The following is a 27,984-nucleotide window of genomic DNA, read 5'->3' on the forward strand; positions in this document are numbered from 1 at the left end:
GTTTCTATTCAGGGATAGCAAGAACCAGACCTAGAAATGTATTCACTAATATGCTATATCAGAATTAATATAATTTGAGATATTTTATGGACTGCTTGCCCATATAATCATAGATATGTAATCACTGCAAAATCTGAGTTGTTTCCATTAATGGTCTAAGAAGAAAACAACTTTAAATATTTGTTTCATAAATTTAAAGTCACATTTCATCTTAAGTTATGATTAGATTAATGTTTTATATAGTGTAAGAAATGAAGGGATGGGGTTGCCATCTGACAGTCAAAAATTCTGACCCATAATTGTTCCTGTCTAAAAGAACTGCAGGAACAAAAAATGGAGAAGAGACTGAGGAAAAGGAGGTTCAGTGATAGGACCAAAGTGGGATCCAGCTCAAGGGGAGGCCCCAAGGCCTGACACTATTACTAAGGCTATGGAGTGCTCACAAAAAGGGGCCTATTATAATTGCCCTCCGAAAGACCCAACAAGCAGCTAAACGAGTCAGATGCAGATATTTACACCCAACCAATGGACAGAAGTTCCTGGCCCCTGTGGTTGAATTTGGGAAAAGCTGGAAGAAGCTGAGGAGAAGGGCTACCCTGTAGGAGGACCAGCAGTTTCAATTAACCAGGACCCCTGAGATCTCTCAGAGACTGGACCACCAACCAGGTAGCATACCCTAATTGATATGAGGCCCTCAACACATCATATACAGCAGAGATCTGTTGGATTTGGGTTCAGTCAGAGAAAATACACCTAACCCTCAAGAGACTGCAGGCCCCAGCTTGTGGGGATTTCTGGTAGGGTAAGGGTGAGGGATTGAGGGGATGGGGGTGGGAGCATGCTCATAGAGACAGGGGCAAGAATATGTGATGTGGAACAGTCAGAGGATGGACTGGGAAGGGTATAAAATATGGAATGTAAAAATAAAAAGACCAAATAAAATTAAAAAAAAAAAAGAAAGTAAGAAAGAAAGAAATGGTAGAGACAGAAATCACAGGTGTGCAGTACTGATAAATAAAATTTCAGCATTTCACTCAGAAATGTGATGATTTCTAAGGCTTATTCATACTGGCAAATAGAATGCAATAATGATGCTTATTCTTTTGCATACACTTAGTAAGTTGAGCTTGTCTTGGCACGGGCTTTGTGTTTTGTAGTGAGGATTGATCATTTGATGTTCATAGAAGCTTCTAGAGGTCGAAGGCAGACTGATTCACTTGTTTCCTGAAAACCTGATAGGAGTAGAGGCTAGTGGTTTTCTTAAACTATACTTAATTTGAAATGCATCTGGTCTGGATATGTGGAGTTATTACTGAATGTTACAGGAGCTTTTTATGAGAACCACTCATCACTTTTTTAGAGGCAGCATGTTGGTTCTGTTAAAACATATAGATCTGCAGTGATGGAGAACATGTGGTTTGTTTGTGAAACCACTCATACAAATTGGTAAAAATTTTCTTAACAAAAATATCTTGCCGACATCTAGGTCTAGCATAGATGAAGCATCGTGGTTCTCTGGTCCTGTTTAGAGGTGAGAGTAAAAGAAACCTGGTTTTCAGGTTGGATCATCTCTCTCTTCTTGTCTAGTCTAGAAATAAACAGCAAGAAAGAATGTGAAGGATGCCATGTTAACTCCATGTTAAAGCCTTCAAATTACTTTGTAAGCATGGCATATCATGGTAAGTGTGAGGACACATGGATGTTATGAGAGAAGGGGTGTGTGCATTTAGAGGATCATTTTTCACACCCACCAGATACACCAATGGTCTAAGATTGATTCAGTCCACAATTTTTCTCACATTAGAAAGTGTAAACACGATGCACTCCTTCCATTGTCCTGAGTATTAGACCACCTTCATGCTATGTCTGTCATCGTGACATGCTATTACTGTTTTAAACAATGTCAGTCCACATCCCAGGAGGTAAACCAATGCTATGTAACAAACAACTGGCCAGGGTGGAAAATCTGTCCCTATGTCAAAATCTACACTCCATTCAACAGCTCCTCATATGTTTAGTTTCCATATAAATCTGTTTCCGTATTTTACAACTTGTAAAGGCTATATCTACATTGGATTACTTGGTGGCAGACTTAGCATATGTTTAGGGAGCCAGCCAAACACAAGAAACTGAAATAAGGAAAAAGAAAACTAAACACTCAATGCCTGGGAGTCTAGCTCAACTAGTAAACCTCTGGCCTCCATTAGTTTGTACCCACAACTCCCAGACCTCCCCAGAATATAGATTTCACAGCAGTTAAATCTGCATACTCATAAGGACCTGAGTTTAAACCTCAACACTATTCAAATAAGCCAGAAGTTGTGAAAGCACCTGGAACTTGAACTCTGAGCCATCTGTCTTCTGTTCTCATAGTATATCCATGCAAACACATGTGCATGCAGTATAAAGGCATAAATGAGTAAAACAATAATAATAAAAATAAGGGGGGAAAGCAGAGACTAGACATTTGAAATGCTTTTTAAAGATCTAATTTTTACTCTGTAAGAGTCCTCTGTAAGAGCACTATATGCCCCTAACCACTAAGTCATTTGTACAAACGCATAAAATATGTCAATGTGGTTAGTTATGAGGCAAATCATTTAAATTCTCCATTCCATGTTTAAACTTTAATTGCAACAAAGAAGATAAAGTCTGTCACCATCATATTACAAACTGATTACACAGAAGAACATAAGCAATGCCTTCCAAAAACTCTGAACTCTTTAGGCTACTTAATGGTATGAGGAAAACAGTTGTCGCAATATTGGACTGTGTGTGTGTGTGTGTGTGTGTGTGTGTGTGTGTCTGTGTGTGTGTGTGTGTGTGTGTCTGTGTGTGTCTGTGTGTGTGTCCCAGGTATCAAGGAAAGTGAACTGCATAATATAAGGAAAGAAGAAGTCACTGTAAGGGGTATCACATAATGTGTCTACCTCACAGTATAAAAGAAATAAAAGGAAATTATTTTGAAATCTACTAACTCACTTAAAATCTCACAAGAGATTGACGGAACATATGGAAAAAGAGCTAAATGGAGGCGGGGAGGGGGAATACATCTGAAAAGGCATATATCAATTCAGCTTATTAAGGTATTTATGGAGCATTGTTTAAAAATAAACAAAAACTAATGCACAGGCAAGAATATTGATCTTGGAAATTTCACAAAATTCTCATTTAGGAAGGACACTAATGAATCAGTTGGCAAAATTAAGTCTAACACTATTGAAATAATTAGGACATTTTTGTGAGCACACATTTGCTTTTGTTAGCAAACTATTTTTAATGTCCCCTGGGACAGATGGTGATGCAGCTTCATATGAATAAACACTTTAAATTAGTTTTCAGAAAGTAGGTCATGACATCTGTCCTGTTCCAGGGAGTCTCTCTCTTGCAAATACTGCACTTTTGCTTTTGTGTTCTTGTGTATGTTTTGTTTGCTTTCCACAGTGTTGAGAAGAAGCAAGGGGAATCTTCAGTATCCTGGCTGTGATGACTGATCTTGGCTGTCACCTGGCTGGGCACACCTTTGAAGGTTATCTGTGATTGTGTCATTTGAGATCAGAATATCCACCCTAAATCTGAACCCGCCCACCTGCAGTGGGAACCACCCTAAAATGCTTTCCACCAGGAGTCCACAGAAAGAACACAGAAGGAAGAAACTTGCTTTTCTCCTGTTTGCCCTGACTATAGCTGACAAGTTCACCAATCTTCTTTCTGAGGCATTCCCTTATTGATGCTAGAACATATTTCTTTGGAATTCCAACTTAGAGTAAAGACAAGCAGCTCCCCACGAAAGCTTCAGAGCATCCAATCTCCTGGACTGAGCATTCATTGTCTTTCCATTAGGAAACAACTATTGTTATAATAACCGGACCACAGACTATAAGCCAATCTAATAAATTCCCATCTCTCTGTCTCTCTGTCTTTCTGTCTCTCTGTCTCTCTGTCTCTCTGTCTCTCTGTCTCTCTGTCTCTGTCTCTCTGTCTCTCTGTCTCTCTCTCTTTCTCTCTCTCTCTCTCTCTCTCTCTCTCTCTCTCTCACACACACACACACACACACACACACACACACACACACACGCACACAATCACACAATACATTGTGTTCTCTTAAAGGACCCTGACAAATTCAAGGGGCATATCTTAGTATCGCTGTGACTAGAACTCCCAAATTAAAAAGAAGAAAAAAATGCATCTTAAATTTGTAACAGATAACATTTTGTCTTTAAAGTATTGTAAATGCTGCAGACTGTAATCTTTAGGAGAGTGTCATGTGTTTGGTTTATTATCTTAGCAGCATTTTCTAACAAAATTGTACTTACCTGTCTGCCTTGAACAATTGTATGCCTGTTTTTGCCTTGGTAGTCTACTACTCCCACGTAGTCCAAGTAGAGATCTACCCAATAAACCAATCTGTTGACGAGGTCCAAAGCTAGGGCCGATGGCTGCTCTGCCTTTGAATAAACTATCCTTGTTCTGTTCATCCCATCCAAGTCACATCTCTCTATTTTGGGAACATTCCCATAGTCAGTAAAGAAAAGTTTTCTGTTGAAAGAAAAGTAAATGTTAATATGAAGAGAGAGAGGGCATATTTGATAGAGCCATCTGTAAAAATGCAAAAGTTTCTTTCTAATTTATTTCAGTAGTTACATCTGCTAGCTTCCCATAACCATTTCCATATAATATCAGTCATAAACGGAGAAATCTGCTAATGAATATTGCAGGGCATAAGGGAGCAGGTTAAGCAACAACTGTAAAATTTCCTTAAAACCAATGACTGTGGTGGGTTTATTTTTGTATCAGCAGAGTTTCTCTAAGCCTCATAGACTCAGTGCATCCATCCTATTCAGTACAAGCTACTGAAGCAATCCAAATCACCAGGCCAGGGCATGTGAGCCACCAGACGTTATCTTCAACCTGCTTTCCAAATTGCTAGTAATATTTGGTTCCTATAAAACCTATTCTGTATCGTTCTGTAATGTCGTGAGGGGCAGAGAGCAGCAAACCTGGAATAGAATGAAGCAGTGAAAAAAAAAAATAGATTTGCTGTTTGCAGCACTGGGGATAAGACATAAATACTGTGATTCCCAGACCTACTCCAAACACTTCCCAACTAATAGAATTGTGCAAAGGAAATGAAGGACATGTCTCTATTTCTCTTAATACATTTTGAAGAAACTGCTGAAACAAACTGCTGGCTTCTGGGGCAAGGAATCTCTGAAAGCAGTTCTGAGACTGCCACAGGTTTAAATGCACCTGGAACACTTGAGTGTTTAATATTTGATTAGTATTCACAATGTTTAGTAAACACAGATCAATTTCCATTATCTTGACAATAGTTAACAAGATTTCCACTCATGAGACTTAATTGCATTTGTAAAGGGAAGGCCATTTTGACTTGACTTAAGTGTAATCTCAAGAATAATCTAATTTACAGTCACTGAGCAATAGGAAGATTTTTACAAACTTGGAGAAAGAATTTTTAGTTACTTTTCTCAACATTCTTGAAATATCTAAAACAATGGGTTACCTTTCAAACTAAGCAGTGTTCGTTAAGGTGTAATTTTACCTCAGTTCTTTCTGTATGGGCAGTTTTTAAACATAAATGCATAATGTTCTGTACAGCCAGAGTTTGTTATGTGTTCTTGAAAGATTATAGTATCAGTATCATGACAAGTTAAACAAATGACAGTCTATTTAGACAGACAGCTCTCTATTTTGTTAAAGAACAAATAAAAATGCATAAACATATTCCAGCACACACCTTCTCTGTCCTTTCGTATCTCTTTGTCCCCTTCACGCTTCTGATACCTCCACATTCCTCATCCTTAGCCAATTTGATTATAGCTCACCCAAGATAAATTTTTATAAGGAGTGTGTTTCTTCTTTTATAGAAACTACATTAATGAAATACATGAGGAGTACAACCCTCAGACATGGTCTAAGCAGATGAGCACTGCTATTTTTATATAGACGGTCTATCCCATGGCATAAAGCTTCTTATTTGTGAACTTCCCATTTCTGAGTAGTTCATTTTACAGAGGTCAAGGGAACTAGATATTGTGCAGGCACTGAGGATGGCAGAAGCTGGCACACCATGGACTGTGGGATATGCAGAGACTATAACAGATAAGAAGTAAATTAACATCCATTTGCCAGCAAAACTCATGATGTACACATTCTTAATAGCAGAGAAGTATTCCATTGTGTAAATGAACTACATTTTCTATATCCATTCTTCTGTTGTGTTTGTTTACAGCGTCTGACTAACACAAATAAGGCCACTATGATCATAGAGGAATATGTGCTTCTGTGACATGATGGATCACCTTTGGGTAGCTGCCAAAGAGTGGTACAGCTGGGTCTTCAGGTAGATTGATTTCCAATTTCCTGAGGATCCAGAACTCAGACCAAAAAAGATGTGCATGGTACGTCTTCACTAATAAGTAGATATTATCCAAAAAGTACAGAATACCCAGGACACAATCCACAGAACTCAAGAAGGTTAACAAGTCCAAGGGCCCAAGTGAGGATGCCTCAATCCCACTTGGGAGGAGAATAAAGAAATCATAGGGGCAGAGAGATGGAGGCATCTGGTTGGGAGAGGGGACAAAGAGGGGAAGGTGGGATTATGGTCAGGTAGGTATTGGGGGGGGGGGCAAACAGGTCTGAGCACTTATGGCCAGGAGAAAGAATGGAAATAGGCAACATCAGAAGATAGGAGGTGGGGGAATACTTTAGAATATACCAGACACATAAGAGGTGAGAGACTCTCAGGACTCATAGGGAGGAACCTTGGATGAAGTGCTCTATAGTGGGGAGGAGAATCTTGTAGTGTCCACCTGTAATGCAGGGGCAGGACATCAAGTGGATTGATCGGGTTGCCATACCATAGTCAAAAGCTCTGACCCAGAATTGTTCCTGTCTGAAAGAATGCAGGAACAAAAATGGATAAGGTCCTGAGAGAAAGGAGGTACAGTGACAGCCCAAATTGAGATCCAGCTTAAGGGGAGGCCTTGGGGCCCTGACACTGTTACTGATGCTATGGTGTGCTTGTAGACAGGAGCCTAGTATGGCTACCCTCTGAGTGGCCCAACAAGCATCCAAAAGACTCAGATACAGATACTAGCAACCAACTAATGGATAAAAACATGGGACCCCTAGGGTTGAGTTGGGGAAAAGCTGGAAGAAGCTGAGAAAGAGGGCAGCCCCATGGGAAAACCAGCAGCCTCAGCTGACTTGAACCCCGAGGTCTCTCAAACACTGAATTAGCAGTATATACCAGCTAATATGAGCTCCCCCCGCACCCCCCCCCCCACACACACACACAGAAGTTGACTGCCCGGTCTGGCTTCAGTGAGATAAGTTCATAACCCCAGAGAGACTTGAGGTTCCAGGGAGTGGGGAGGTCTGGGGCGGGGTTTGGGGGAGTGGAAGATGGGGACATCCTTTGAGACAGAGGGGGCAGGGAGGGGAGGTATGGGATGGGGAATTGTTGGTGGACAGACCTGGAGGGGCACAAACAGTAGACTATAAAAAAGGATTAAAGAATTAAAAAGAAAAAAAAAAGAAGAAGAAAAAGTGAAGTAACATTGCCCAGCAGTTCCTTCAGGGGACCTGAGTTCAATTCCCAGCACTCACTGTGCAGTATCCTATGCCAGTTCCAGCTATCTGATGGCCTCTTCTGACCTCGTCAGGTACCAGTCACAGACATATGCATAGGCAAAACACTTATGGACATAAAATGAAGTAAACAAATCTAAAACAAAAGTAAAAAAGAAACAAATAAGCAAAGGAAGGAAAAAAAAAGGAAAAGGAACAAACAAAAACGTGCAAATACCTGTCTGGAAAAAAAAAAAGATTTGTCTGAAACCATGAATTGGCTTTACTGAATTAAGTCAAGAAGAAACAAAGAGAGTAGAGTGATAGCCCTAGAAGCCTACTGTTACAGAAACAGACAAAAAGAGAAAAGAGGACAAAGGAGGTCAGATGCCAGGTGAGATTAGAGGTCAGAGATACTAGACAACCAAAGACATTTGGAAAGAAGGTTGGCTGGATCAAACTTTACAAACAAAAATAAAGGTATCCTTCAAGGGGAAGCCATTGGATTTGATATTTATTAAAGTTTATGTATGCTTGATAATCTGATGAAGGTAATTTATTGTTATGAATTAGCATATAAAAGGAGTTACAGAGACAAAATTTGGAGCTGTGACGAAAGGATGGACCATCTAGTGATTGCCATATCCAGGGATCCATCCCATAATCAGCTTCCAAACGCTGACACCCTTGCATACACTAGCAAGATTTTGCTGAAAGGACCCAGATATAGCTGTCTCTTGTGAGACTAGGCCGGGGCCTAGCAAACACAGAAGTGGATGCTCACAGTCAGCTAATGGATGGATCACAGGGCTCCCAATGGAGGAGCTAGAGAAAGTACCCAAGGAGCTAAAGGGAACTGCAACCCTATAGGTAGGACAACATTATGAACTAACCAGTACCCCAGAGCTCTTGTCTCTAGCTGCATATGTATCAAAAGATGGCCTACTCGGCCATCACTGTAAAGAGAGGCCCATTGGACTTGCAAACTTTATATGCCCCAGTACAGGGGAACGCCAGGGCCAAAAACGGGGAGTGGGTGGGTAAGGGATTGTGGGGATGGGTATGGGGGACTTTTGGGATAGCATTGAAAATGTAAACGAGGAAAATACCTAATAATAATAATTTTAAAAAGTAGGACAAATGGTTGAAGAGATTAAAAAAAATGTACAGTAATTTTTTCTATTGAAGTTGTAGTAATATTTACTAGTTTGTGTGTATACATGATATATATGCATATATATATATAATTTGCTATGTGTATGAGAGAGTTAGTAACATTTTTATTGTTTCAGTGTAATAATAATTTTAAAAATATGAAGATAAACAGGAAGAGTTTGGATAGGTGAAACACCTGAACCAAAAGAGCAAAGAATCAATTCATTTCTCCCTTAAAACACACTGGAGAATACCTAGTACCCAGGAAACAATGAAAATTCTTCTTCTTTTTTTTTTTTTTTTTTTTTTGCTTTTTTCGAGGCAGTGTTTCTCTTTGTAGCCCTGGCTGTCCTGGAACTCACTCTGTAGACCAGGCTGGCCTCAAATTCAGAAATTCACCTGTCTCTGCCTCCCAAGTGCTGGGATTAAAGGCGTGAGCCACCACACCCAGATCTGAAAATTATTCTTAACACTAAATTCAACCTCCCAGAATATGATGTGCTATGGTCACATTTAACTTTAATCTAAGAAATAAAGGCATAATTTCTATGAGAATTACTTCCCCTAGGTTCAAATCCGTGATCCCTTGGTCCCTTGTTGGTCGCACTGTTTAAGTGGGTTCTGGGACCCTTAGGAGGTATTGCCTTGTTGGAGAAAGTATGTCTCTGTGACTTTGAGAGCTTTCCGCCTCACCCCACTTCCAATTTTCTCTCTCCGCTGTGTGTAATTAAAAATGTGATTCTTCAGCTTCCTGCTCTGGGTATCTGCTCTTGTGTCTCTCTGCTCCTTATAGAGAGGCCTTCTGGAAGTATGTGCCAAAAATAAACCATTTGTTCTATAAATTGCCTTTTCTCATCATGTTTATAAATTACAGAAATAACTAATACAAAGGGAATTCCCAAAGATGACTCCCTGGCCGTAGTATTTGGTGCACATCTGTACCATTAGAGCAAGCATGCTCTGTTGTTGCCAATTTTCACACTTGCTTAATTTTACCTTAACACTTCCTATTAAAGAGAAAAGCTAAGGTCAGGCACAGTAGCCTGGATTGGAATCTGTAGTCCCAGAAATTGGAAATAAGGACCAACGTTCCAGGTTATCCTCTGCTACACAGCAAGTTTGAGGTCAACAAAGGTTATGGATGACACTCTTTTAACTTAGATGTAACTCTACTATAACTGAAAAATAAAAGACAAATTGGACTCTAGACTGTAAAGGCCCCTCTCCTTCTTGTATTTCCTGAAACTAAGCCTCACTAAATGTGCCATCCCAATTATTCTATCATCTTCAAACATTACTACAAAGACATTACTACAAAATTACTACTACATTAAACATTCATTTAGAGATGTCCAATCTGCATATTTTCCCATGGCCAGTATAACACCATGGACCTCATTCCATTTTTGGTCTCCTTATTTTGTGATAATTTCAAACATAAACCAAAGTTTCATATATAGTAGAATGTATAACTAGCTGTAGTCTACATTTGGATTCACCTGTCCTTCAAAATTTATTCCCACTTGTTAGCCATGGCCCCTGTATTGTATGAAGCTATTATGTGAAGCTACAACAACCATCATTACCCTTTCTGGCTAATTCTGTAAGCTTCTGGAAAAGGAGAATTTCATCTCGTAACCACAATGTGCCTGTCATAATCAACATTTTAACAAACATACATAACACTTGTTCAGATTTTTCCTGGTAATCAATAGTGATTAGTTTAGTTTGTAAAATAGAGTCTAATTCTGTAGCTGAAGCTGATGTTGAACTCATGTTTTGTGAGTTTTGGAGCTACACCAGTCTGCCTCCTTGCATGGATCACTAACGTTCTTCCTAGTAATGTCTGTTGCTGAGAATGCAAGCCAGAATGGTTGGTCCTTTCTCATTTTTGCTTTGAAACAGGTTATTCATTGGGCCTTTCTTTGTTGTTTGCTTTCACATTCTAAGCAGCAGAGTTGCTATGGATATTTAAAACTGGAGTTGCCTCATTTTTCTACTAATTAGATTAAGCTGTGTCGTTTGATCTGAAATATGATAGTTACACCCTCAGTTGTTTTTTCCCTTTGAATTTAGAATCAAGAGGAAAGTCTATAACCTACTCCAGGAGCTGTATCAAAAATTCATTTAAAAATGACATTTGCAATCCAATTTCACCCATTTTTTTCTTAATGTTTTTCTGAACACCTAAGTCCTTTATTAAAAGATTGTACATTTATTTTAGTTATGTGTGTGCGGGGGAGGTTAGAATGGGTACAGTAACTGAAAGAGCATGAACTGCTCTTATTTGCTGATTTATTTCTCCAGCTCTAAATAGAGCACAACATGAGGTTGCAGCATCAGAAGATTGAAAATAACTGGCGTACACTGTCTACTGGAGATCAGCCCTGTCCTGCTCTATACCCCAGTCCTTTACAACTTCACTTCTGCCTTTGTTCTCCATATCTGTGCCAGCAATCTTTTTTATTTGATTATAAACCCAAAACAAATAATTATATATAGAATATTCTCATGGGGCTATGGATATCCTTCTAGTTTTCTCTTTTCCCTATCATCAACTTTCAGACTAAAATAAAACAAGATTCCAAGTGTTATCTTTAATTCCAAGAAGGTTTCCTAAGAACACACCAAGGCAGGGATGCTTTGCGGGCTTTGCACTACTCATCTAGTTCTGAGTTCTTTTCTCTGTCCTTCTCCAGGAAAGGAGGGGGGTTCTCATTTCAGATCCATTATCACCCCACAGATGCCGAGCAGATTTAACTCTGACATCTTATTAACTGTAGGTGCAGTCTTCCCTTGCTGCCAATGTGTTCACTGTACATGGCAGAAGGTAGCCGGAAACTTTGCGAATCGTTAGTAAACTTCCCTGTAGATCACGTGTCCCTAAGTAGGTTGTGAAGACAATGATAGTGTATTGTGCCTACAGGCAAGGGGCCAACGGCCTCTAAATTTTAAAGCAAAGCAATTATTACACATACTAATACCTTAAAACAAGTTTTTGTTTGTTTACAACAGCGGTTATTTATTTTTTCTTGGTTTTTTATCTTTTTTTTCTTCATTGTTTATTGTTTGGTGATAAATCTAAGAATTACTTTGCCAGGGGTACCTGCTTTCATTGCATTGAGGGTGCTGTTCACAAGGACACATGATTTTTTTTTCTAGAATTGTTCTTAGTCTTTTAAAACATTTTTATTTGTAATTCATCTTTAACACTCCATATTCCATTCACTGCCTCTTCACATCTACCCTCCAACTGTTCCACATCCCACACCTCCTTCCCACCCCACCCCATCTCCACGTTGATGCCCCACCCACCCACCACACCTGACCTCTAAACTCCCTGGGTCCTCCAGTGTCTTGAGGGTTAGATGCATCATCTCTGAATGAACACAGAACTGAAATCCTCTGCTGTATATGTGTTGGGGGCCTCCTATCAGCTGGTGTATGCTCTCTGGTGGTCCAGTGTTTGAAATATATCAGGGATCCAGATTAATTAAGACTGCTAGTCCTACAGAATCACCCTTCTCCTCTGCTTCTTTCAGCCTTCCCTAATTCAACAACAGGGGTCAGCTGCTTCTGTCCATTCGTTGGGTGCAAATATCTGCATCTGACTCTTTTAGCTGCTTGTTGGGTTTTTCAGAGGGCTGTCATGATAGGTCCCTTTTGGTGAGTGTTCTATAGCCTCAGTTTCAGAATTACAAAATGTTATTTATTTTAACTTTAAAAAATGATGTTCGAGTGCAAGACATAACAATATTCATAGTGGGGACACATGAGGAGGTGGGTGCAAAGCTGAAAAGCATAAGTGCAAAACTTGAGAGTACCTGTAGTGATCTGATCATGGCCCAGCAAGAACACTCAATGTGAACATATTATGCTGAGAACACTATTAATTCTGTACTCTTTGTTTTGTAATTTAGTGCTATCCAATGTATATCAGTTGTAATATAATTTTATATTTTTTGTCCATTATATAAACAAATTTGAACAAAAAAGCAATTTTCCACAGTATATAGAGTAATTAACATGTACTCAGAATTAAAGTAACAATATTAAATATTTAATACTGCAATTGTTGAGTGCAATAAAGAATCTGAAAGGGTAATGAATCTCCCTTATAAGAGGTAAAAATTTAAATTCCATTAGCTCTTGCCATTTAACTTTGTAGAAGATAAACAATTAAACAATTTTCTCTGTCTAGTTAAGCCTGTAAGACAGTTAGTTATTGATTTTTTACTTGTTTGGTGTTTTCACTTTTGTTGTTGGCGAAACCTCTGTTGTCCTTGGTTTTCAGTCTATATACAAACACAGAGAAATTAAACTTGACGTGTAGGCTTATACTCTCAGCCAGCATCCTTGGATTGTGAAAACATTTCTCTAATGATTTTCCCCAAAGTGTTTGTGCATTGGATATGATGGACAGTATGGCTGCCTTGTTCTGCATGTTTCTCTGAAAAATGTTGCTCCTCTAAGCTAGTGTTCTTGAGAGGCCCGGACTTACAGGAAAACTTTGATAGTAGGCTATCCTTCAAAGATAAATAGGTTAGACTGAACACATGATGATAGGCTAGACTTTGCAGAGGCAGTAGACCTTCTCTCTCAATGGTTTAAACAGGTATATTTTCCACCTATTGGCTACATGTGTTGAAATAGGTCAAATAAATTGGTAGGATAGACAGGAAAAAAAAATAACTCTGGAACTTGTGCATATAGCATGAGAAAGAGAGGAAAAGACATAGAACAAGATCTTCTATGTCTTCAGGCTGTAGGGGGGGTGGAATCTTAGTCCCTGGCCTTTGGCCTGGAGATACATTGCATTATCTAAGTCTATATGAAAATTTCTTTGAGTTGGTTTACATTGACATCTGTAGCAAAACCCAGTATATTTAAGATAATCCATTATAATGCTTAATGGGCCCAGAGATGCAGAGGAGTCTTTGTAAACTGTTGAAAGAGAAAGCATCAGATGTTTTGGGAAAGTGTTTGAAAAGCAAACAGAAGATTATGAATCACTCCAAAAGAGTTAAAAAATTAGCATTATATAATGTCCTTTGACATTCTGACTCTAAAGAAAAATAACTTTAGAAACAGAGAGAGTATGTGCAATCTTTCTTGCTTTTCATGAAAAATATAAGACAGTATTTAATAATAAATAATAATTTGTTTAAAAGTAAAATCTTGTGTGTGTTTGTGTTGAGTGTATGTGACAGCCATTTAATCATAGTTATTCAGGAACCTGTGGTAAGAGGACACAAAGTCAGAGGCCTTTATGTTCTCCAGTCAAATCAAGAACAAAGTCAGCAATTTAGTGACACCTTGTTTCAAAAAGTAGAATAAATTCTGTGCTTAAAGATCAATGGAAGAACACTTCTCCAGGGTTCCAGAGGAGTTCTGTTTGAATAGTAAGAGTTTGTTGTTGTTGTTTTGTTTTGTTTTTGTTTAGAAGTTCTTCACTTTGCTAAAATTCAATAAAACACTCTAGTCATATTTCTTGCCACGCCTACTCCAGTGGTGACTGTGTGACAGGCCCAAAAGCTTGGATGCAATTCCGAGGCAAAAAGTTTCATGGAAACTTAGTCTCCTGGAGCCGTGGGACCCTGTAAAATGAATGCTCCAAATCTGTCCTTGCATTAGTTGGTGAACGGATCTGTGTGCTTTCCTTCCATATTTTTTTATTAGTAGTACCTCTAAGGATTGATTTTGACATATAGCTAAATTAGATTCACCTCCACCAGTGTTCCAATATCCTAGGACATCACTGAGCCAACCTTGGGCTTTAATTTTTGTAAGAATGTTAGTCATTCAGATGAAAAGCCTCCAGTGTTGACAGAGCGACAGTGAAAGAAATCAGGCATTACAATTTACTGGAATAGAACTAGAAATCTCGGGGCTAGTCTACAAAGTATACTTAGAACAACAGCTGAATCAGTGCCATACACAGGAATTTACAATGGCCTAGGAAGAAGGAAGGTTGTGGTCTAAGAAGGAACTAGAGTAAATACTTAGAACAATAGCTGAGCCACTCCCATACACAGGAATTTACAATGGCCTTAGGGGAAGGTGGATTATACAATAGACTAGAATTGGAACTATGGCAAGGGCATGAAGCCCTTGTCCCTGACCTCTAAGAATAAACTGACCTTAGGTGGGGCTGCTTTTGATCCTAGTTGTTAACATTGATTTTTATTCCATTGGTTCCTGTTAGCTTTTATGTATGCATTCCTCTGTTTTGTGTAAAAATCATTTTGCAGTGAGTAACTTCAATGTACCTTGGATAACCTTAATATAAGTCTTATGCTTACTTTGAGAAATTGCATTCAGATACAGCATTCTCTCTGTGTCACTGTCTGTTTGTCACCCCACTGACTCCTTGCCTGCCTGAATACCTGGACCCTGATTCCCCGCGAGTTGAGCGATCCACTGAGTCCAGTCCGTGGCAACTTCTCAAGCTTTTGTATGCAGCATGAATAAGGTCCCTTATATATTTAAATGTTGCCAGATAGCCCCATTGCTACATTAAACAGATAACATTTTAAAATCATGTATGATTATACCTTCGATTTGACTTTCATTTTCTGTAATTACAGAGCCTGTTATTCAGCAAATAATAAGTTTGCCATTTTAAAGGACAGGATAAAAATGGGAGGAAACAGAAAGCATACTATGTTGGATTATTCATGTAACTTCCCCCTTATCTGTAGGACAGTTATTCCAGCAATATTTGACAGGTTTGGTCATTGGAGGATACAGGCTGCTCACTCACCTGCTTTCTGAACTTTGCTAGAAAGGAAGCCATCATCCAGCAAGCCTGGCTTAACTGGTATATAATTACAAATTTCCCTTCTTAGTGTAGTTTCCTTTTATCTAAGAATTACATGGTTTCCCTTTTTCTCTATGAACTCCTTCTTTTCACCATCTCTGGTCTAACATGTGACTAAGAATTCCACTACTGTCCAGACATTAATCTTAGAATGTAAATAAAGTCTCATTTAAAAAAAATCTCTGGAAATTCTCATGTATTGGATAGATCACTGACAATATCCATCCTAAAGTAACCTCTAGAACCTTCAGATAACTGCTCTTCATTGTTTAGATTTTTATATTTACCTATCTATCTTACTGGGACCTTTCAGACTCTTGTTCTTCATTATTTAAGTTTCTGCATATACCTATCTATCTTCTTGGGCCCTTCAATCCATGGAACCAGTACTCTGATACTTGCAGAATAATTGCTACCAACCTTCATCCTTTTTGTTCCTTTAAGTAGTTTTTTGCCTCTAGCCTTCCATTCCTAGGATATGTGGAGAACGAATCATAGCGGGAGGAATAGTTGGCATTATCAGAAGGGATATAGAATACTTAATCTTGATTTTAAACTTGTCTGTGAAGGAATTTCTAGATCAAGTTTTTTTGAAATTTGGAGAAGCATCATAAATGCAGCTATATCCTCTGGGCTACATTAGCATTCATACTTCTCTATGCTGTTGAATGTAGATATAGTATGTTCAGTTGCCACATGCTCCTGTCTGCTGCTTCCATGGCTTTTTTGCCAGGATGAACTGTCACTCACACACTCACACTATATATATACCCTTCCTTGAACTGCATGTGTCACTTTATTGTGTCATAGAAATATGTTAAATAACCAACCACCAACCGAAAGAAATTAATGCATCCACCCACTTAAACAGCATCTCAACTTGTGCCTGGAGATCTCAGTTTTCGATGAGGGTTACTGCTGCAACTGTTCTTAGACACTGACCTTTTAAACTCTCTCCTATATACTTAGAAAAGAATAAGTTAGTAATTCTACAAAGAAATAGCTCTCTCTCTCTCTCTCTCTCTCTCTCTCTCTCACACACACACACACACACACACACACACACACACACACACACACACACATACCACACATATATACATTTGAGACAGGTTTCTTTGTGGGTCTCTGGCTGTCCTGCAACTCATTCTAAACTTGGCAGGCTGGCCTAGAACTCAACAAGTTTCATCTGCCTCTGACTCCTGTGTGCTGGGATTAAGGGCATGCACCACCACTGACTGGTAATAAAAGTTTTACTTAAATTTCTTTTTTTTTAATTTCTAGGTTTGATTTTAATGATAATTATAACAGTAAAGTCTAGTTGAATTGGTACAACTAAGGAGACCAAGTGAAGTCTTTGCAGACAAAGCTTTCCTTATTCAGCTTTGAAAATGTGTATTTTGGTTTTTATGAGTTATTTCCAGGGAAATATTTCTGGAAGAACACTAAATTCATGAATCAATCAAAATATGTTTGTCCATATTGACATAGATACCAGGAGATACATGTTCATGCAGGTGTGCATCTCTGGTTGAAGAATTCATAATCAAAGTGATAGATGTTAATTTTTTAAACCACTGGCTCTAAAGTTCTGTGAATTTAGTAATCAAGTGTCCCTTGAAAAAATTTCCTCTTTCTCCACATCCTTCCAGCATCTGCTGTCATTTGAATTTTTTATCTTAGCCATTCTGACTGGTGTGAGGTGGAATCTCAGGTTGTTTTGATTTGCATTTCCCTGATGATTAAGGACGCTGAATATTTTTTTTCAGGTGCTTCTCAGCCATTTGATATTCCTCAGGTGAGAATTCTTTGTCTAGCTCTGAGCCCGATTTTTTAATGGGGTTATTTGATTTTCTCGAGTCCACCTTCTTGACTTCTTTATATATATTGGATATTAGTCCCCTATCTGATTTAGGATAGGTAAAGATCCTTTGCCAAACTGTTGGTGGCTTTTTTGTCTCATTTACAGTGTCTTTTGCCTTACAGAAGCTTTGTAATTTTATGAGGTCCCATTTGTAGATTCTCGATCTTACAGCACAAGCCATTGCCGTCTTCTTAGAATTGGGAAAAAAACACCCATCGAAGGAGTTGAAAGGATGGACCATCTAGAGACTGCCATACCCGGAGATCCATCCCGTAATCCGCATCCAAATGCTGACACCATTGCATACACCAGCTAGATTTTGCTGAAAGGACCCTCATATAGCTATCTCTTGTGAGGTAATGCCGGGGCCTGGCAAACACAGAAGTGGATGCTCACAGTCAACTATTGATGGAACACAGGGCCTCCAATGGAGGAGTTAGAGAAAGTACCCAAGGAGCTAAAGGGGTCTGCAACCCTACAGGTGGAACAACAATATGAACTAACCAGAACCCCAGAGCTCTGGACTCTAGCTGCATATGTATCAGAAGATGGCCTAGTTGGCCATCATTGGGAAGAGAGGCCCCTTGGTCTTGCAAAGTTTATATGCCTTAGTACAGGGGAACGCCAGGGCCAAGAAGTGGGAGTGGGTGGGTAGGGGTGGGGGGGATCTGGGGTACTTTTGGGATAGTGTTTGAAATGTAAATGAAGAAAATACCTAAAAGAAAATAATTGCCACAGACAAGATATGTGTGATATCATAGCTCACACTGATACAACATTTCACGAGTTAGTTGAGCTCAATAACCTTTCAGAAGGACCCACTTTAAAAGTATTTTAATATGAATGCAAGTGATATTTGGTAGCATGGACCAAACTACAAAACTGTAGTGCTTACCTTTTCCAAGACTCATTTCCTTTGCCAGGTATTTATGGGGAGATCTATCACTAAGTATTTGAAATTTTCAGGATATTTTATTTACTTCATTTTAATGAGTTTTTACAAGGTCATTCAGACCAACATACCAATCCAGTTTGCTGTATTGGGTCCATTTTCCCACAGAGTTAAAAGTGTATTCATCTTACCTACTGTTCTTATTAGGTGGATAAGTCAGGATTTGCTTGCCTTGAGATGACAATGTTAGTTCATTTAAAAGAGAAAATACATCTTTAACAAGATGATTTGAAAAAGCAATCCAACGTATGTATTTGTTCTTACACATTGTGTAAGATTTATCACCAAAGACACAAAGCTTTTCTTTAAGTTCTTACATGAACAGCGATGTTTGAAATCAGTGCCGGTGTTTGTGTAAAACTGAGAAGAAGTTGTGGATTTAATTTGCTATCCATAAAGTGGTTGATGATCTATATTTTCATTAGGTTCTTTTATTAAATCTTTTACAAACAAACAAACAAAATTTCCAAGTCCAAAAGTCACTGAAATTGGGACCTTGATAATATCTAAAATAAGTAAATATGCATTTGCTCTTTGAACCTGTAATTATTGTTTCAAAATTTTATTTTAAAGATGTATATCTAAAGAAATAATCAATACACTAAACTATTCATTGTGTTGTTGCTGATAATAGCAAATGTATAGATCATTTATCTATTATGTCTCTGTTGCTTCAACAGTGATAACTTTTCTCCATTTTTGTAATTCATTACATATAGATGTGTAACATTTTCTTCAGAATTGAAATAGTCCATCCTAGAAAGAGGCTCCTTAAGACATGGAAAATAAACAACTCACAAGTCTCAGGAAGTTACTGAAAATTACATGGATCACAAGCCTCCTTCCTAAATTGTATATGTATTAGATACTTCCTTACAATAGACTTTCTAACATGATAGCTATATTGTCTAATGCCTTCTAGCCAATCGACATCCTATAAGACATGCAGGGTGCTCCAAGGATGCAGTTTTCCTAAGTTGTCATCCAAGTTGGGTCTTTTTTTTTTTGTGTGTGTGTGTGATGAAGCTATGCTTGAGCCAGGAATACTTCTGTAAATAATGACAGTAAACGCATTACTTTGCCATGTTTTATTGACCTTTAGTGGGATAATTACTTAATTTGTTATTGTGTCATTATGTAGGTCAAGGAGACATTTGTTCATACATATTCAGAAAAAGTCACAGAAGAGTAGGTTATTTAGATTTCAGAAACAATGAAATAATTTGAGTTATACTATCCTCATAATCCTTCTGTTAAAAATGTTTCATTTAATATTCATTTCCTTGCCTCTTCCCTGTAAGATGAGGCACTATGATATTCATCTTTATATATTAGTTTAGCAAGAATGTAGAATCTACCTGATATATTGGAAGTATTTTGTATGTGTAATTAATATCTATAGACAGCCAACTTTGAAGTAAAAAATTATCTTTCATAGCTGTGTTGACTGATTTATCCAGTTTCAAATTTTCAAAAGTGGACTAGGAGGTATATAAAAATAGATAATTTCTACTTTGTGAATTATATATTTACCATTTGCATAAAATTGTCTCATGTCTTTCTAGTTTGTGTGTACTACTGATTCCACTCTAAGTAGCCAGACGCCACACCCATGACTGCATAAGTCAATTCATTATATGAACTCAACAAAAGTGTCTAAACTGTTCCTTTCTATTGATTATGGCAAATGAAGTCTTAATTGGCATGATTAAACAATAACAGAAACCAAAATGGATAGGGATAGAAGAAAAGAATCAGTAAAACTGACTCTACTTCTGAGTGATATAATTCTATACATAAAAGAACATAAAAACCCATCCAGAAAATCCTACATCTGATGATAACTAATGCAAAATTGTCAGACAATAAATTTAATATGCCCAAAACAGTTATCTATATACAACTATCTATATTCCAATGATAATCATATTGAGATAGAAATGAGGAAGACATTCCCATCCACTGTGGCCTCAACAAAGTGCTTTGAGTATACAATGACATAATTAAACAGTGGAAAAATAAAGAAGAGATTAAAAGTTGGAAAAGCTGCTTGTGCTCATGACTTGATGATGGGACCAATATTGTGAAAATGATCATCTTACCAAATGAAATCTATAGGTTCAAATACAACACCATCAAAATCCTAACACAACTTCACAATAATAGTATCAAAAGAAATGTTACATTCCTTTGGTTACATTCCAAGCTATTCTTGCTTGTCAACTTGGTTATATCTAGAATAAATTAGTAACCAAGTATCTGATACACTGTAATGGATTATTCTTCCTACATTCACACTTTAACCCAAATCATTTGAAATAGGAATATTCACCTTTAATTTGCACCATATCCTTTGACATATAAAAGATATTGGAAGGAGTAAGGTTTTTCTTTGTGCATACTCGACTCATTATCACTGGAGGAGGAGGAAAAGGAGGAGGAGAAGGAGAAGGAAAAGGAAGGGAGGGGGACGGATGGATGGATGGAGGGAGGCAAGAAAGAAAGAAAGACAGAAAGAAAGAAAGACAGGGAAGGGAAGGGAAGGGAAGGGAAGGGAAGGAGAAGGGAAGGGAAGGAGAAGGGAAGGGAAGGAGAAGGGAAGGGAAGGAGAAGGGAAGGAGAAGGGAAGGAGAAGGGAAGGAGATGGGAAGGAGAAGGGAAAAGGAGAAGGGAAAAGGAGAAGGGAAAAGGAGAAGGGAAAAGGAGAAGGGAAAAGGAGAAGGGAAAAGGAGAAGGGAAAAGGAGAAGGGAAGGGAAGGAGAAGGGAAGGGAAGGAGAAGGGAAGGGAAGGAGAAGGGAAGGGAAGGAGAAGGGAAGGGAAGGAGAAGGGAAGGGAAGGAGAAGGGAAGGGAAGGAGAAGGGAAGGAGAAGGGAAGGAGAAGGGAAGGAGAAGGGAAGGAGAAGGGAAGGAGAAGGGAAGGAGAAGGGAAGGAGAAGGGAAGGAGAAGGGAAGGAGAAGGGAAGGAGAAGGGAAGGAGAAGGGAAGGAGAAGGGAAGGAGAAGGGAAGGAGAAGGGAAGGAGAAGGGAAGGAGAAGGGAAGGAGAAGGGAAGGAGAAGGGAAGGAGAAGGGAAGGAGAAGGGAAGGAGAAGGGAAGGAGAAGGGAAGGAGAAGGGAAGGAGAAGGGAAGGAGAAGGGAAGGAGAAGGGACGGAGAAGGGACGGAGAAGGGACGGAGAAGGGAAGGAGAAGGGAAGGAGAAGGGAAGGAGAAGGGAAGGGAAGGGAAGGGAAAAGAAAAAAGCCGGGTGTGGTGGCGCATGCCTTTTATCTCAGCACTGGGGAGGCAGAGACAGGCGGATTTCTGAGTTCGAGGCCAGCCTGGTCTAGCTCTACAAAGTGAGTTCCAGGATAGCCAGGGCTATACAGAGAAACCCTGTCTCGAAAAACCAAGAAAGGAAGAAAGGAAGAAAGGAAGGAAGAAAGGAAGAAAGAAAGGAAGAAAGAAAGAAAGAAAGGAAGGAAGGAAGGAAGGAAGGAAGGAAGGAAGGAAGGAAGGAAGGAAGGAAGGAAGGAAGAAAGGAAGAAAGGAAAAAGAAAAAAAGAAAACAAAAAATTGCTTTGGGAGCAAATAAAGAGATCTCAAAGAAGAAATATTAATGTCTAATAAATAATTTTATAACAGTTCAATATCTTTTGTCATCAGATAAATGATAATTGAAATGTTGAGATTCTATTTTATCCAAATAACAATGGCTTTTATATAGGAACTAGGACAAATGCTGCCAAGGTTGAGGGGAATAGGAAACATTCCTTAGCTGTTAGTAGAACTGTTAACTCCTGAAATCACTGGACACCCTGGGATTCTTTATAGTTAATGACTAGAGAAGAAGTGTTTCTTTAATGGCATAGCCAGTAAATAACTTACCATGAATTCTTAGGCGAGCACCCCTAATTAAATTCAGCTAGAAACACACAATGAGACTTAAAGGCAGGAGAATTTATTGGGAAGTATTTCAGCAGGAGAGCAAGGGGAAAGAGAGAGGAATGGAGGTGAAAACAATTAAAATTCATTATATATGTGTGTGAGACTGTCAAAGAATAAAAACAGGCCTGTACCTAGTGAACAAATGACAGCAGTAATTGGTCAGCAATTGTTGAGTCACTACTGGAGTATTTGATTGATAGAAATAGCTATGGGTGGAACGTTAATGCCCTAAAGTACTATGGAAGGTTAATCCATGCATGATCATTCGTAGTTTTTCAACATATGGAACTGAAGAAAAGAGCACTTACATTTGAAGAGCATTAAAATTATTAAATAAAACTGAGCATAGCTGATTTACAAGCTTTTAATATTTAAATACAGAACAACGACCCCATAAATAATGATGCTCTAAACCCATTTAATCTCAGATTCTTCTTGCCTACCATCTTTCTTTCCTTATACAAAAGTTTTAAAACATCCAGATTTAAAACACAAATACATATACACAAAAATCTACATAAAGATGGAGACGTTAAAGAGATAAATGCTCACTGAAGACTATTATTAATAATCAGCAGCTAAAAGCAGAGCACTAATTCAGATTGGTTATTTTTATTAAGCCAATATGAAACTCTTTGTGAAAAATAATAATTTCATTTATCATGTATAGATTAAGTAAATTATTTTGAACTCAATAATAGTGCAGTGATTTGAACATAGGAACTATAATCTTAATTGAATAATTTAAAATCTTCTATCTATGAAACACTGTTACTTTTCTAAGAATATACCTTGTATTATTTTGGAATTTCTAATCTAGTATACTCAACCAGCATTTCTTTAGAATATAAAACAATTATGTTAACAAAAGAAAGGACTTTTGGTCCAGTCAAATCTTTGTTGAAAAGTTTGTTGTAATCATAAGAACATATAAATAGTGTTATATACATATGAATTCATAGATGTAAATTTGCTGGAGAAGCACAGGTTTGTCGAAGAACCCATTTCTGTATGTGGAAGGAAGAAAGATAACTTTTCTCAGAGAACTTTACTTTCTACTATGTAAACTATAAAGTCCACGTTAATACATATGTTTAGGTCACAGAAGAAAACACAAAATTTGCCAGTATATATAACAAAAATTGCCCAGTATAACCTCAGTGGAACTGAGCTCTGGGAGGAACTAAGACAGGGGCTATGAAAAGATGAAGCCAGCTCACCACCCCACCACCCTCATCCAGTCCATCTTCTTACAACTCACATAGCTTCCCTGAAAACTGTAAATTCAATAGGTTGTGGTCTCATCACAAAAACACAACTATATTTTTAATAAAAGGATGTCCATAGATATGTTACCATTTAGATTCTTACAGTCTTTATGTAATTCCATATTAAAACAATTTATTCTTTGCTCAGTGACTTAACATTAATTTAACAATGATAGTGGAGAAGGAGAAGCAATCACCTGTCTGTACCAAGGCTAACTGAGAAGACATCTGGCTCCTTTCCAGCACAGTTCTTATCCCATTATCATACAAACAATTGGAGAGAAGCAGACACTGAAAATTACCAAGTTAGCAAGTGACACTAAACTTTTAACGAAGGAATAGGGAAGTGCTAAGTCAATGTGTCTAATCTGGAGAAAAACATCAAGAGTGTTAGCTTGGCAGAAAGAAATGACATATGAAATTTCAATAAGCAACTTCAAGATAAAGTAATTGAGAAAAAATTTAAATTATTTGGATAGAAAACTGAGTTATACTCTTATTACTTACTTAATTGACTCACATAGGTGGTTTCACTAACTTAATATCTTTATTCTAATTGTTTTATTGATAGTATAATCAGAACAAATTATTCTCTGAGGATATTGATCTAATGTGCCACAGTGGCCAAGAAACAAATTAGAAAAAAAATGGAAATATTCTTTAATCTGTGTAATTGTTGTCATGGAGATTATTCAATTGATTACTTCAGTTAGTTTCAGAGATTGTGAATCTACTGTAAGCTTCATTAAAACCTAGTCGGCCATCACTGCAAAGAGAGGCCCATTGGACTTGCAAACTTTATATGCCCCAGTACAGGGGAACGCCAGGGCCAAAAAGGGGGAGTGGGTGGATAGGGAAGTGGGGGGGTGGGTATGGGGGACTTTTGGTATAGCATTGGAAATGTAAATGAGCTAAATACCTAATTAAAAAAACATTTAAAATTCTTAATTATTAAAAAAAAAAACAAAAAAACCTTTGATATAACCCAAGATGAGATGGTAAGGATAGATGAAGAGAAGTAAGCATTTGTTATAGATATGAAATAATAGGTTTCTTTTATTTATGTGGGAAATAAATTGAGCTAAATCTACAAAATTATTGAATGAAAATGTACTCTATTAGGCACAACATTTAGTTAAGATTGTCTCCCAATTCCTTTCATAAAAATGGGCAAAGAACCAAAGTTCATGCTGATGCAATATGATCTCACACTAATTTTCTCAGACTTCTTCAGGTTTCAGTCAAGGGTGAACCCTGAACAGAGTGAAAATAGCATCTGGTCTGATTAAACTCATGACTCAGTTGAATGGAATTATTTCTCCTGAGATGTTCAAGTAGAACTATCGTTACCACTTGGATATAAAAGTAGAAGGAGGGTCTGGTAAGAGTATTTTCATAGCTCTGATGGCTGTTCTAGAATTCACTAATTACCCAAACTGCTAGAAGCAGCTGCCAGGGAAGTTTAATTAATTGTATCATTTGAGGTAGGAAAATTCACTCCAAATTCAGATCATTTGACATGGGAAAACCCACCTTAAATATGGGCCTGTATTGGAGATTAATCCTAAATCAGGTCCACACGTTCTGCTGGCATCCTACACAAAGGACAAGGATTAAAGATGCTTTTGTGCATTGTCTTCTTGCCCTCACTCTCACTGAAGAGCTCATTGCTTCACTGTCATCAGAGCCTACCTTTCCAGGATTATGATGTATACCAAAGATCATATGAAATATCCAGCCTGATGGACTGAAGAACAATTGGATTTTTAGATTTTCTGTCTGGATACAGCCTTTGTTGAAGAGTCAGACCATGGACAGTAAGCTACTGTAATTAATCATATATATGATACATATGCATATATGTGCATACATATAATCAATTCTGTTTAAAAGTTTCTTTAATAATGCACATTCCTCTATATATCAGGTGTCTGAAGATGACATATGACATATTTTTATAGAAAGCAAGCTGTTATGGTCTTTACATAGAGATGCTGTCAGTGGACTGATAATGTACACTGATGATTGAAAAATATGAACCATAGATAAACCACCACTCGCTACCTCCCTATCATCTTGTGTGGTGGGGCTACTGTGGGTTTTTAATTCATTTTTACTTTGCTCTGAAGCAGATTCGGGAGGTTAATAATTAAAATGGTTTCTCTCTGCAACTTTTACCTATCTTCATTTTATCATTCACTGTCTTGCATAATTTTCATTTGTATACTTAATGAGTATATTACAAACTTCTTATGGAATTGGATCATATGTTATATTCCCTGCTTTCCCTTCATCTATTGTACTGACAAACTTCAATCCTTAACTAACAGAATGCTTTCCATACAGATTGGTCGGTCAGCTGCTAAAATGTCAGGTCAAGAGAGGTAGAGACAAGAGAAGAAGTTATAGGACTGGAGCAAAAGAAATGTGATTTGTCTTTGTTGTACATAGTCACATAATTATATTGTCTTTTCCCCCATTGACCTTTTACAAAGAAATTGAAAACATAAATACAGTTCTCAGATACTGTACCATCTAAGGAACAGCAAATTCATGAACATAAAACCTATATGTGCTTAACTGTTTTCCTTCATTCCCATGTTAAAATTCTAATATCTAGGAACTCAGTAAGTGATGTCACTCGAAGATAAAAGAGATGAACAGATTAAAATATTAGCAGGAGGCTTAAACTGATATTTATATAAGAATATGAAATTGATAAATATATGCACACAAGAGAACAGACAGATTCTGTAAGAATAATATAATGTGGACCAAATGTTAGCTAAAGATAAAAACAAAGTACACAGGGACTTATTCTTAAGACTTCTATGCTCCAAACGTGTTGGTTAGAAAACCCAGCCCATTGGTTATGCATCAATGGCCAATGAATACATCATTAAATATAGCGTACAAAGAGCAATGCACTTAGCAGATGTAAAACAATATTACTAATATGTTGTATGTGTTCAGGTTTGTCTGTTACTTTTTACAGTTCCTTTATGTTGCAGAGCAAACACAAGTCAGGCAAACTCTCTACACGGAACTCTCTCTTCATCTGTCAAAGTTGTCTTTATTGTTTGTTTAATTTGTTTCTATGAAGAATCATTTATTGCTGTTGATTTTTTTTGTTCTCACTTTCTTCAATGCAAATTGATTCTCTGCTAGCCACATCTGTCATGATGCAGACATTTAACGAACACAGGCTGCATTTGTCTTTTTATTTCCTGATCAGATTAAATTCTTGTGATTTCTAGAAATCTTAGTTATACCTGCCAGAACCTCAAACATGTTGTCTCCTAGGTGATGATATACAGTACAAGACATGCTTAACCCACCATTTTCCAAGTCTCTCCATGAAAGGAAATCTCTCCCCAGTAGTTAATTTTGAGCCCAGAGCATGAGTTTTTAAATATCTTGACTATTTTGCTCCTCAGCACAGTTTCACCACTGTTTTTTTAGCAATTATAGTACAGATTCTTCAGTGTATCGAATGTTATACTAACCACTGGAAATGATGATTTCTACTACAAAATTTTTTTCTTTTGGAAATTATTGAAAGCCTTGTCTCAAAAGAGCTTTCCCTCTCGATGTGCTTATGTGTTCATTTATGTTACTTTCATTTCCACTCCATTATTTTTTACTAATTAATGTGTCATAATCTATTAAAATCATTATTCATTTTGAAGTTTATCATGTTTAAATTTTAATTAGTCAGTGCTCTTGGATTCCCTCTTAATATTTTCTTGTTCTTTATTATTATTTTTTTTTTGCTTTAGGTACCATACCTAATATAACTTTTATTGCAAAGTATATGTTTAAAAAGTAGCACATGTAAAAATGGTACATTGACCCGAACTCAGGGAAGTGATGTTATTCACCTAAGGGTATCTCTAAGCTGATAGAATAATAAATTATATAATGTAATGTCACATATTATGCAGAATACTACTTTCAGTAGTTAAATATAGCAATAAGAAAAGGCTGTACAAATCATCTGTTGAGCATGTCTCAGTGCTCAGTGATCGTAGCAAAATCCCAGCATGGGTGGCAACTAGGTGTCATCTTTGTCTTCGAGAACAGATGCCCTCAGCAGAAAGTCAATGGAAGCTCCTTCAGTAAACAGTAGCGTAGCACCAAACCTGTCAATCATGGCAATATTGCTTATTGCTCTATACTCCAGTGGCTTCATTGCTGCCAGTGACACATAATGCTGCGGATATGAGATGAAACTCCATGGCAGTTCTTGAAATGGTGCATCAAAACTGGTGTGTACAGAAAGTACAAATGGATGCAAGCACTGCTAATGGCAAACACAGGAGTTTTGTGGTAGAGATGCAAATTCATCAACTTATACTCCAAAGAAGGAGGAGTGAAGTAAAACTAAATAGCCTGACTATT

At 37.7% G+C, this 27,984-nt stretch overlaps 1 protein-coding gene across 10 annotated transcripts in view; it reads right to left on the minus strand.

The window, feature by feature from the left end:
• The window catches only part of Lrp1b (low density lipoprotein-related protein 1B), a 2,058,309-nt gene that overhangs the window by 911,796 nt on the left and 1,118,529 nt on the right, over positions 1-27,984 (minus strand). For all 10 annotated transcript variants that reach the window (XR_374143.4, XR_374144.4, XM_006498463.4 and 7 more), the window contains exon 8: positions 4,320-4,542. Coding sequence is in view for 8 of the 10 variants with exons in the window: in XM_006498463.4 (XP_006498526.1) it covers positions 4,320-4,542 (223 nt within the window). In the remaining 2 variants the exon portion in view is untranslated. The remainder of the gene's footprint in view (positions 1-4,319; positions 4,543-27,984) is intronic.

The sequence above is a fragment of the Mus musculus genome, chromosome 2 (genome assembly GCF_000001635.26).
Source record: "Mus musculus strain C57BL/6J chromosome 2, GRCm38.p6 C57BL/6J".
Lineage (NCBI taxonomy): Eukaryota > Metazoa > Chordata > Mammalia > Rodentia > Muridae > Mus > Mus musculus.